Source organism: Mastigoproctus giganteus, chromosome 9 (genome assembly GCF_048544385.1).
Source record: "Mastigoproctus giganteus isolate SK-2022 chromosome 9, ASM4854438v1, whole genome shotgun sequence".
NCBI lineage: Eukaryota > Metazoa > Arthropoda > Arachnida > Uropygi > Thelyphonidae > Mastigoproctus > Mastigoproctus giganteus.
Genome location: NC_143583.1, coordinates 11,099,578 through 11,112,870, shown reverse-complemented (window position 1 = coordinate 11,112,870; position 13,293 = coordinate 11,099,578). Strand labels below are relative to the sequence as shown.

The window sequence follows — 13,293 nt, the reverse complement described above, 5'->3', positions numbered from 1 at the left end:
AGTACAGAACACACCAAATTTACAGTCATATTACTATACACGGTGTCAAGTTGCTAACGCGCCTATAACATGACATAGACATATCATTACACCATATATCATTACAATGCCACCAACGATCTTCATTGCCGATGCAATACGACTTTGGTAAAACTGTTCTTTGGGCATGCACCACACCCAAGTGCGTCCATCTGATGCATGGACTATATGGCGTGATATACTACACTACATCACAAAATGCCACTGTAATAACGTCAAATACTCCCATATTGCACCATAATAAGGGATGATATGCATTTCTAGGAAACTGCTTCGACCTATGAACTACTGCACAACTAGGGTAACCAACTCCCAATCTAAAGTGTTTTTTGGCAGTTATTGGCGCTTACACTTATCCCAGTTCTACCACTGTCACTCCAGTCAGGTCATTAAGAATTGCTTTGAGATTTCTTCGCATTATCCGGTTCAATTGTTGACATGCTCTTGGGGATATTAGCATCAGCATCAACATTAGCATAGGCATATGATGCAAGAAAACAAGTTTATAAAGCATCGGCAAAAAGAAAAAAAGAAACCTTCCCATTTCACACGCCCATTCACTCCAAAAGTTTGTCTAGTACTGCCTTCAATTTTATTTAAGCTCTCGACTTCCACAACGACGGGAGCTTGTTCTCGCAATAAACAGCCAGCTGGCTAAAGGCCAGTTTCTGCACATCTACTCTGCAAGTATGTTTCCGCAATTTCAGTTTATTCCCCTTTAGGTTTGTAATCTGAGAAGGAGAAAGAATCCCATCAGCATTGAGCCTGCCCAAACCATTCAAGACCTTATACACCCCAATCAAACCACCTAGCAGGTGCCTAGTCTCCAGACGCTGCAATTTGCAGAACTTAAACCTTTATTCGTAAGAGCATCCCGTTGTTCCCCTCGCCAGTCTTGTTGCCCTTCTCTTTTCTCGTTCCAGCATCTCTACATCCTTCTTGAAATGAGGCCTCCAGACCTGTACGCAGTACTCAAGGTGTGGCCTGACCATTTTCTTATACAAAGAGACAATCACCTCCTTATCCTGCTAACAAAATTCCTGTCTATCATTACCTGTTCTGGCAGCCTGTCTTCACTCTCTGAAAACTTCATATCTGACTGCACAATTATCCCCAGGTATTTTTCATTCTCCACTACCCTGAGTGTAGTACCATACAGTTGGTACATTTCTGTGGGATTACTGCTACCCATATACAGTACTTTGCAATTGTCAATATTAAACTTCAGTTTCCACTTCTCAGCCCATCTACACAACTTTTCCAGATCATGTTGCAGTAACACACTACCATTACTGTCATTAACAACCCTGCCAACTTTTGTATCATCTGCGAACTTCGACGTTAAGCCTGATATACCTTCATCAATATCATTGAAAAATATACAAAATAACAACGCGCCCAACACCAAATAATAACATTAGATGGTTGAGTGGGAAAAGACAGAGAGACATTAGTCTCTCTGTCTTTTCCCACTCAACCATCCTTTCATCCACTGTAGCAACTTGCCCTTAATGCCATACTGCTCCAATTTGTACAGTAGTCCTCCATGTGCAACAGTATCAAAAGTATCAAAAGCTTTCCTGAAATCCAAGTATATAATATCAAAATTATTTTTTGCATCCAGTTCCTTCGTGACCACATCATAATATCCAATAAAATTGGTAAGACAAGATTTCCCCTTAGCAAACCAATGCTGTGTCTGAATTGTTACTGCAGTCTTGTCTAGATGATCTTGCAATGCTTCTGTAACCGGTGATTCTATTATTTTTCCCGGAACAAAAGTTAAACTAACAGGTCTGTAATTACTGCTGTCACCCTTTGATCCCCCTTTGTGAATTGGAGATACATTTGCACAACTCCAGCGCGTTCGGACCTTCCTTGAGTCCAAGGATGCTCTCATAATTAGGGTTTGCTTACTTCCTTTGTTTGCTGCCTCCTTTAATATATCTAGATACATCTTATTCATATGATCCATCCACCTATGCCTTTATAATTTTGAATTTTTTTTTTTTTTACTTCAAAGCTAGAGGAGCGTTAAATTCTCGGATCTGTTTTTGCTCTCTAGGAGCTAAAAAAAAGAAAAAAAAAAGAAGAAGAAGTTGCAGTGAAAAGAAAAAACTTTTACAGCCTCCTGAAATGCACTAATTTAATCCTTGAAAAAAAAGCTAAAAATAGCTTCTTCCCTTGGAAACGAGATTCGGACCTGGACCTTTTTACGATAGTGGCAACAACTCACTATACCATACGCGAGTTTTATAAGAATCATCAAGCAGTTTCAGTTGTGGTAGCAACAGGAATTTGACTAACGTAGCACTGCAACAGCACTTTTTGCTAATTATTAAAATCGCATGATTGTTCTTTTTTTTTTTTTAATTCTTTTTCTTCTTCTTCTGCGGCCATGCTTCCTAAACTCTCTAAACTTTAGAGCCTCTTTTTAATTACACGTGGATGATTTTACCTTGAGTTTAGTATTGTGTGCCGAAGCGATGAGAATAAATTATTTTGCGGTGAGATTTGAACTGTAAAGGAGAGCGTGTCAAACAAATTGAACAATCAAGCAGTGTCAGTGGTTGCGTAGCACGGTAAACGTACCGAACCATAACGAATTCGTAAACGTATCGAGCAATGTTTCTTATTTCTTTGATTTTTAGACTTTTGAAAGGATTTAACTTTTGTTAAATCCTTGATCCCGTGATTTTGTAAATGAATGTATCTGCACGACATGAGATAGTACCTCTTGTATTTCTTTAGACAAACCGAAGAATCTCTTTCCGAAATCCTTATTTAATCTATAAATGGACTGATACACTTACCAAGTACTTCAATTAATTCAGCAAGCACGACGCCATCTTGTGTATCCCTTCGCAAGTCACGCACTCGTCGGCAACCGGGCTTTTTCTTTAATTGATAATTGACCCATGTCACATAGGCCTGAAGTTGGTTCTGGAAACAGAAGTTAGGTAGCAATTATGAATAATGCATCTTCATTGCATGATATTTAATTTGCAAATTAATAAAGAAGGTATGTTCTAAAAGACGAGATTGCATAGGACAGTTTCTATTATTTGTGTTCTACCGTTAGGAATTATTTAATGCAATTCAATGGTCACATACACACATACATACACAGACTGTAAAAAGCAACACAAAATCAGACAAGTAATGTGGCAGCATTTCAAAATAAAATCTTCGAAAATACACAGCCTGATTGTACTTTTAATGTACGTCTCATTTTCTAACTGGACATGGGTCGCTTAAATCTAAGTTGTGTTACTTGGGATTAGAGGTTGATAGCCAGTGTGACTGTGGTTTAGAAGAGACCTGGGCACATGTACTCTATGAATGTCCGCATTACTTTGACAATAGGCAGGAACTGATGGTGCAGGTCCCAGAATTACAGCCAGGAGTGGAACAGTCATTACTGGCTACGGCTAGTAATTTCAATACATTCCAGAAGTTTTGTATTCGTGCCTTCGCTGGAAGAAGAAGAAACATAGTGAATGTTGACGGTCCTGGAGTAGTGAACAGAAACATATAATAAGTTTTTCATGACTTGCAATTCATGGCGTCACATCAATGTGCACTCCCTTCTCTCTTTTTTTTTGTTTGTATTTATTTTTATTTTAATTATTTATTTGTTTTTATTATTTCATTTTGTTTTTATTATCATTTTTTAAATTTTATTTTTATTTATTTATTTTTAATTTATTTTTATTTATTTATTTTTAATTTATTTTTTTAATTTATTTATTTTTAATTTATTTTCTTTTAAATTTATTTTTATTTATTTATTTTTAATTTATTTTTTTAAATTTATTTATTTTTAATTTATTTTCTTTTAAATTTATTTTTATTTAATTAATTAATTTATTTATTATTAATTTTTTTTTATTGCTTGTACCTAGGTACGGGATATTGCTGACAACTGATGGGTTGCGGAATCCAGTGTTTTTTTTTAGCTGGTACCTAGGTACAAGATATCGCAACTTATGAGTTGTGTTTTTTTTTTTTTTTTTGTTTTTTTTTTTTTTTACTGGTACCCAGGTGTGGGCGACTTGGGTACGGGATTGCTGGCATCCACCGGTATGGCACATCCACTGGTGAATGCGAGATTTGGTGCGTTACAGCACAGACTACTGGTACAGGTCCGGCTCCACGTACCGAGGTTGGGCACCAGGAATCAGCTATCCAGGTGTTAGCTGCTCCCTGGTGGCAAAGTGACCTGACATAAACAACACATACTACAGTACACGCACTAACACATATATAAACACACACTAATATTATGTCAGGCCCGTTTACAGAGATTCTGTATTCCATCACAGAGACATTAGGTGGAGATAGGCTTACGCCTAGGAGCCACCATAGACAGGAAACACATACTAGTACTTTTAATGAAGTGCAATCAGGCAGTGAACTAATAAACATGAGGACTGCCCTTGGTTCGAATCACTGCTCCGGCACAATGCCGCGTGAATTCAAACATGAAATCATGTGCGAATTGAAATCAAAGATGAGAAATATTGGATCATTCATCTAAAAAACCTGTCCTCAATTCTTTAGGTGACGCAGGCAGTGGTTTGTGCTGACAAATACAATAATCTGTTCAATTGCCTGCCTTTTCAATTCATCCCACAGACACTTATTGGAATTGAGACCTAAGGATTTTGTTGGCCAAGGTAGAATCTTGAAAACTTGTTCGTCTTTCTTAAACCATCCTGCACATGTTTCAAGTGGTAGATGGTTTCACTAACACCGTGAAAGTTCCCCTTAGAGGGGAATTTTATCTTCAGACTTGATTGATCTGGGGCAGAACCGGGTTCGCCCCCAGAATAAGCCTCTTCCTTCAAGCAAAAATTTCTTTTGCAAAGGCCGGGAGTGCCGCAAGGTTACTTGCTGTTTGAATTAGCTGTTCCACTGCAGTTGAGGAGAATCCCTGGACGTTATTCCTCAGCTTTTCTTTAGATTCATTATATATTTAGGGTCTGTGTGCCCTGTGTGTGAGAAACGTGTATATAAATAAATAAATAAATAAATAAATATTGCACAGTCGAAAAGTATGTGGGACCAGTTCTCCTTTGCTCCACAGAAACAAAGGTCTGACTCTGAAAGCCTAAATTGAAATAATTTCTCATTGAGGGCCCAATGTCCTGTGACTATATAGGAGGTTTCCATCGTGAGAGTAAACCATTTCATAACAGATTTTGCCATTGCAAAGGTAACATCCGGTATGAAGTTTTTCGTGACTAATCCCTTGTTGGTTGTGTCCCATCGCGTCTGCCATATATGAACTAGCTCATTATAGCAGCGCAGCTTCTCTCTTTTCACGTCCGTGTCTAAGTTAAGATGGATGCCTAGGATTGCTGCAGGAATCCTCCTCCGTATTCTGTAGCATAGTCCCCTATAAACTACAAAGAGGTCCAGTGGAAGAACCCTTGCAAATGACTTGTGTTTCTGCTGTAGAGACTGTTCTGCAGATCCGATGGGTGGCCAGGAGAAGTCCCCGTTGGACAGAGTTCAGCTTCTCTTTAATTTTACACTTAATTGCTCAGTGAAACCACGCCCCTGCAGCGAACGTGATTATGGGGAGGAACATCGCCTTGTAGTAAAGGAGTATTGTGTGCTTGGAGAGCCTCCAGTCACTCCTGGAGATCCTGACTATTGAGGCTGAGAAGTTTCTTACTTTTATGTTGCGATTCTGAAGGTGAGGGAGGAAAGTAAGTCTATGGTCAATGATGGCCACTAGAACTCGGGTTTGGGTCACAAGAGGTAACTGCGTGCCTTGGATTTTAAACTGGGGAGGCCTTCGAAGGTCGAGTTTTGCTCCAAAGATAATCATATTGGTTTTTGTCTATGGTCGATTTGTCTGTTTTGCTAGATGAAAAACCCCAGTTTCCGGGGACAAAACCTTGCTATCAATGCCTGAGACCGTCTAACTCAGCCACGGAGTGAAAAAAGCCCATTAAAGTTCCTCGCGTCATCGACGGGATTCGAACCCGGGCCTTTTTCACCCGGTGTGGGGAGAACGGTAACGATACTACTGTGCTACCCGCTCAAGTCGGCGTGTTGCACCAGGTATTTGGATTCATTCGATCAGCACACTCGTTTCCAGTCCTCTAGTGTCCAAACAGCCTGTCGTTGACGTCACAGGCTGTGGCGTCAACGATGATCAGCGGCGAGAAGAGGGGTGTCTCTTGGGTCGTCTGCTGTGAAATCCCATATGTCTGAGTGTGGGCGCATAGTAATTTGGGACATTGTTCTTGCATTCCCCATGTTGTTTTGCGATGTCAACACACACTCCTGCCGCTGAGCCCGTACAATGCGCTGCACCCTTCGCTCACCGCGAACCTTCACCTTATGTGGTGGAGGTTCGCGGTGAACGAAAATCCTTTACAGTTCTGTCGGTGGGAGGTGGTTTAACCTGTTCGACACTATTCTTTGTATACCACAGTGGGCTGTGAGAAAACCGACAAGACGTGTCGTTTTCGATATAGAAGCATCCTACGCACGAGCTCCCACAATCATGTCCATTTGAAATTCCGTGATATCTTTACAACATCCCATAACTGCTACTTTATCACTTTGACTTGCACGACGAGATGCAAATTAACACTGCTCTAGAGTCGGAAGCTGTTCGGCTTTCTAATACTGCTAGCTATGCGGCATAGTCCATTACCTGTGGGGGTGGTCACAATTCAGTGATCACTGAGTGTATATAATATTGCCATGGGCGTACCTGGTCCACAATAATGTTCAGGCACATTCTAGCATTCATAGTGCCTTCTAGTGATGAGATTAGAAGACAGTAAGACATCTAGTCTTATAATACTGAGATTATATAAAATAATATTATTAACAGTAAATTGATTTATAAGAATCTAGATTTAAGTGAAATGAATATCAAACAAAATAAGTTTGAATTTAAATATTTTTAATGGTTTAAATAAGCTTTTAAATTATGGAGATAGGAAACGAAAGAGACCGATACAGAATCACGTTAAGAAAGTGATTAGTACAACGAAAGAACTCTCCTAGAGGATGGTGGTATGATGCGAACAAGACAGAGAGAGAGAGAGAGAGAGAGGGTGGGGATTGAGATAAACAACTTTAGCAAAGAAACCCTTCTAGTAGACGCAATATAGTCAACAAAAGGAAATGTCGGCCAGGCCAAAGCGAAGAAACACGATAAAATAGAGTGGAGAATAAAGAAAGACCTTTAATAATTGAGTCATAGGCGCAAAAGGAAAGGGAAGTCACTCTAAAATAGTTCCGATTAGACCATTTCAAAAGGATGAGAAGTTATGGAATTCGGAAGAGAGAGAGAGAGAGAGAGATATGCAAATTTTCCAGAGGAAAAGGGAGAGCAGAGATTTGATTTTTGATGAGCGAAGGTATAGTTTAGTTTTAAGGATTTAAAGTGAAAAGTGAAGCTGTAGTTTAAAGTGTGCATGTAGTGCTCACGACAGGCTTCTCAGCCTTGTAACGAAAGAAAAAAAAAAAAAAAAAAAAAAAACATGAGAGGATGAAATGATATAAAGTGCCGAAAATCCAACGAAAACATAATAATTCCTGTATGATCCGTAAACAAAGCGTAAAAGTTTGAGCTTAAGTATCCACCATTTGATCAAGTATCCATTTGAGTTTAAGTACCCACTGTCATAAGACGATGGATACTTACATTTTCCTATCATGAAACATTTGTGAACGATGGCAAATGTGCTTCATCTGTTAACTAGGTTTTGCTTAAGATTTCTGATGAACTTCCAGTCGAACCAACCATCGTCAGCATGACTACACAATTTCTGTGAATCTGTATTTCTTGTTGGCTTATTTTAAAGTCACTTTTTATCATGTCCTTACATTCAACAACAGTTTTCAGATAATCCAACAGCGCCGATTTCTTCAAATCGTTACCAAATAATAATTTTTTTGCATCTGATTAACAATTTAGAATTTTAAATAGATATTAACGATAAACTCGCTTTCTCTGTTGTGTATGTCGCCATTTTGTGAAACCGGAAGCTAAGTACCCCCAACATTATTTTTTATTTATATGAGTCCTAAAATACCAAAAATTATCGCGTAAAAAAATAAATACAAATTTAATTCTGTTTTCTGAAAAAGCATAAATACATGCATGTATGTTTATTTATTTTGATGCAATCTAAACTGGAGTCTACGGTAAAATGTGTATGTTATTTGTATGTTATTTTCAATACGTGGGTACAGTTTTTAATATTAAATCCAGAGTAGTTTCAAGGGTGGTGTGACCGGTGGTCAAGCAGAGGGCGAGTATATTAGGCCTGAAGTAGATGAGTGGTCAGGGGCGTGAGTGCAGTAGCACACGCTCTTTGAGTGGACCGGGGTTCAAGCTCCCTTGACTGCTAAATACGATTAATACTTGTATTGATTGTAAACTCCACTGACCTGGTGGCCGTGCCGGAGTATAAACAAGAACATACATAACGTAGCTTGCTCTCTCTTCTGTTCCGTTGCATTTTATGAGCTGGAGTGGAGCGAAATATTCGATCTTCGCGCAGGCGTAAAATCAGCTTGCTGCGGCTTTGATCAAAGATCACGAAGCCATCCATACAATCCTACTTACTGAAGCTAAAAATCGCTTATCATCTAATTTCCTTTCACGGTTGAGAAGAAACTAGCAAGCATTCTAGGTAGACTGCTCGTTTGTTCAGTTGACGTTCCAGTTATGAGCAAATAATCAAAAAATTTTCTGACAAGAAAAATGTTAAAAAACAAGAAAATATTTATCATGTTCTTTGTTTTCATGAAAACATTGGATACTTTTTAATAACAAAAACTTTTTAATCGCGTACTGTAAGTGAAAATGTCAAAAATCATACCGTCCACTGCTTCCATGTTGTTGAGGTAGCTTCAGTGGGACTGCAGGTGGCCATGAGAGAAGGCATTGGATAAATTGTCTAGGCTGTTTCCTTCACTAAGTGACAGTGTCCATTCCACCTGTTCAGGAGAAATACACTGCTCAAACAATTGAAGGAAGTGGCATTTCGTTTTTCAAATTATCTATCACATACTTAATAACCATAATTTATTTCTGTCATTACAAAAAAAGATTCCAACCGAACTAACTATTTGTGAAAACGTTCATTCATGAGCGCACATTGCATTATTAGATGGTACCACTTAACTTTCAGTCATAGATGGAGCATTGCATATGCGGGAAGGCGCTGCAAAGTACTGTTCCATATCTGATAAAATTCAATTATTTGTGTCAAGCATGTAGAAGCTAATATAACAACAAACTCTATACGATGCTGAAAATGACTGGGAAAAAAACATAATAAACACTAAAATATACAGAGGAAAAACCTATGGTGGAAAAACTTATAAGAGAAAAACCTAAGGTAGTTTAGCAATATGCAAAAATGAAATCAAATTGAATACACGAGAAAAGTAACGCCCAAACCACCCATGGTCCTAATAAAACGACCAGGCAGTGTACATCAAACGGTAATTAAAAAGGATGGGATAATGAAAAATTAATAATTAATATTTGAATGGAAATTGAGACAAAACCAAATGGAAGTAATGCAGGACCATCTAGAAAGGAATGCAATTATATGCAGTCACATCATGGATTTATTAAGGGGTAGCTTGTCTGACCAATCTGATTGGTCAAGTTCCTTAGTTACTATGCAGTAACAAAGAAAATGGATGCAAAAAAATAATTGATATCATATATATACTTGGATTTCAGGAAAGCTTTTGATACTGTTGAATATGAAAGACTACTCTACAAACTGGAGAAGTGTGATAGTAAAGGCAAGTTATTGCTATGGATAACGAAATGGTTGAGTGAGAGAAGACAGAGAAGACAGTGCTCTTCGTAGACTAATGTCATTAGTCCACGAAGAGCACTGAAGTCCTCCAGGTTTCAGTGCTGAACCAATTGTTATTTTCTATATTTATTAAGGATATTGATGAAGGAATATCAGGCTTAATGTCTAAATTTGCAGATAATACAAAGTGTAAGACACAAAGTCTTACAAGTTAAATTAAATATCAATATAATCAAAGAAAGAACGCTAGATACACTTAAGGTCACAAATATTTAAGATAGTGGGTCTCACGTTAATGGAATTGAATTAAGTGGAGTTTGTACTTAATGTAGGGGCGGATGTACCATGAGGATAGGCTTTAGGGAGACATATGATCTGCGCCCACTCCCTAAGAGCAAGCGAAGATAGCGAGACGGAACAGTGGGCGGTCAGTGGATGGAATGGCAGGGGAAGGAGTGCTCCAGAGGTTACAGTAGGGGTACCAGCGGGGAGCGGTCCTGGTTTACCGTTAACAGAGCGGGCTTGGTCATTTTGTAATGGGGCGAGACGGGTCAAGTAAATGGACGCAGATATTTACTGGATGGTTCTGGAGAGATGCTGAGCTGATGGAATTTCCGGTCATCTTACTAGAAAGATCGAGAAATTTCTGGAAAGAGGAAGTCTTCTCTACACCGGAAGGAGCTCGACATTTTTTCTATTGCACGTCACGTGAAATAGGCAAATGAGAATGGAGATGATGATGGGAAGATAGAAATTATTGGTTGAGGAAAGGAGGGCATTACGAATTTTTGAGAAATAAAAAGGGAAGAGCGCGCGAAAATAAGAGAGGAAAAAGGGTGATGAAAGTTTTTTTGGAGGAGTGGTGATGAAAGTTTTTTCGGAGTTGTAGGCTCGGGAAACAGTCCCCAGAAGTGATTCACCAGTAGTACCAATTATGGTGAGTTGGCTAAACTCTGATAGATTAAGTAAAGTATAGATAGGTTACAGTATAGGGAACTTTCTCGAGATGGAATGTAGAAGTCCGAAAACGCCCACCGAGAAATATATTTAGGAGGAAGGCGAGAGATGATGCTTACGGAAGAACACCGGGCAGTCCTGCAGTCTACAGAGAGAAATAGAATAAAGGGAAGCGACTCCTATTGAATGATCTGGCATAGCGAAGGAAGATATGTCACCAGGAATGATCGGCAAAGTGGATAGTACTCCTGGCAGATGTTAGCAGTCCCGAAGCTGAAGGAGAGCGGTCTCAGACTGATGGTGGACCCCGATGCAGAGCAGAAAGTCACAGGCCAAACATTGTATTAGCGGGAGGATTCAAATCCCCAGAAGTAAGTGTTCAAACAGCTTATGTACCTCTATATATTTGCAAAGGACTGTAGGGAGGATTAGATAAATTATTAACTGAGATTGTAAGAGCACATTCAGTAAACTCAGTGCATATTTTATAGTTGAGCAAAGAAATATTTTAGAATTAGTTTAAAGAAGGATTGTTTATAATTATGGTTTATTTACTGATTAATTATTGGAGGGAAAGTAATAATTTTGGACGGGTTAACCTATAGGGCAGGTAGAGTTGTATGTTAACTTACATGAAGTAGAGAAGTTGTATATTAACTTACTGAAGTAGAGAAGTGGAGCAATTAGTCGATAAATTCTGAAATTTACCTGAGAGAATCAAGAAATAAATTAACCAGTGTACATTTCAATAACGGGTAATTTGGTTGTGTTAGGATGAGACTAGCCTAGAATAATTTGTAAAGTGGACATTAAATTCCAGAAGAAGAATTGTATTAACCATGAAGAAGAATGTAGGATTGTGCTAGATAAGTATGAATAATAAATAAAATGTCAATTGTATTTAAGAAAGAGTTAAGTTAAACTGATCGTAGGAGAGTGTTAGTGGCCCAAAAGTAAGAAGAACATGATGGATAGGAGAGCCTAATGACCAGGAACCTAATCCACGCCATGTACTTATATCTAGTGAATAATGTGTAATGATTTGCTAATTTTTTTTTATTTTTAAATATGTATAATAAACTAATTGTATTTAACTTAATGCAAATAGTGTTTGGTCATTTCTGAACAAACAGCAAAATCCAAAGGAGGAGTGCACTAATATAGAAACTCCCTCAGAACCGGAATTCTTCTGTGAGATACACACAAGGCAGATGCAAAGTGCGGTATAGTAAGAATATAAATAAATGAGAAAGGGGATTTTTAAGATAAGGGAGCTTAATAATAAATAAAGAAAATAAATATAGAAACGAGCAAGTATATAAAAATATATAAACAACCCCCACCCCCACAAAAGGATGGCAGGGTGGTTAATGACAGTAATAATATGTAGGTTAGTGCAAATGCATCATTTTAACATAGCTATCTACCAAAGTAGTTAAATTAATTAATTAAATTGGCATCGTTTTGGTTATATCTCATATTGTGACTGCCTTCACAACGAGTTGCCACGGTATTGTATATCTCGAATAAGTAACACTTCACCAGTGGAGAAGAATATTGTTATTTATTCTCAGCGGATACCACCACCCAGACGGCACCGTTTGAAATATGGTATGGAATAAAAATCTCTGTTATCCTCATACTATCCCTATTAGACTTAGGAAAGCAAAAAAGATGTAGGAAGGTGATAGAAGGGGAGGTAGAGGAAGGAAATGCCGTAGAAGGAAGAAAGGGACAGTTACTCCTTCAACTCACACTACTCAAAAGCTCATAAATTCCTCGAATAGGCAATGCTTCCCCAGTAGAGAAGATTGTTGTTACCTATTCTCGGAAACTCAGTGGCCATCAGCCCCCCCGCCCCCCAGACGGCACCGTTTCAGGGCTATTTTGTATATGTGTGGGATAATAACTCTACTATCCACTTGTCCCTATTAGACTTAGAAAAGCAAAAAAGGTAGAGGGAAAGTAATAGTAAGAGTGGAAGAGGAAAAGAAACGGTGCAGAAGAATGAAAGGGACAGTAACTCCTTCAACTCACACCACTACTCAAAAATTCATAAACTCCTCGAATAGGCAACGCTTCCCCAGTGGGGAAGACAGTTGTTTCCTATTCTTGGAAACTCCGGACATCATCAGGCTCCCCCTGGTGCCGTTTCAGGATTAGTTGGCCTTTCTTCGGTGGGTGAGTAGGTGGGTAACCAAATGATGCTGTTTTGAAATATGGTATGGGATGAAGTTCTCGGTTATCCTCATACTATCCCTATTAGACTTAGAAAAGAGATAAAGATGTAGGAAGGTGATAGTGGGAGAGGTAGGAAATGCCTTAGAAGGAAAAAAGGGACAGTTACTCCTTCAACTCACACTCAACGCTCATATATTCCTCGAATAGGCAACGCTTCCCCAGTAGAGAAGATTGTTGTTATTTATTCGAGGAAACTCAGTGGCCATCAGGCCCCCAGACGGCACCGTTTCGGGGCTAT

General features: G+C 38.7%; 1 protein-coding gene across 3 annotated transcripts in view; it reads right to left on the bottom strand.

The window, feature by feature from the left end:
• The window catches only part of LOC150080050 (dixin-like), a 391,642-nt gene that overhangs the window by 344,348 nt on the left and 34,001 nt on the right, over positions 1 to 13,293 (bottom strand). For all 3 annotated transcript variants that reach the window (XM_090381957.1, XM_090381956.1, XM_090381958.1), the window contains exons 2-3: positions 8,901 to 9,018; positions 2,853 to 2,982 (exon numbers count right to left, since the gene is read on the bottom strand). In XM_090381957.1, the coding sequence (XP_090238083.1) occupies positions 2,853 to 2,982; positions 8,901 to 8,966 (196 nt within the window). In that variant the 5' untranslated portion in view covers positions 8,967 to 9,018. The remainder of the gene's footprint in view (positions 1 to 2,852; positions 2,983 to 8,900; positions 9,019 to 13,293) is intronic.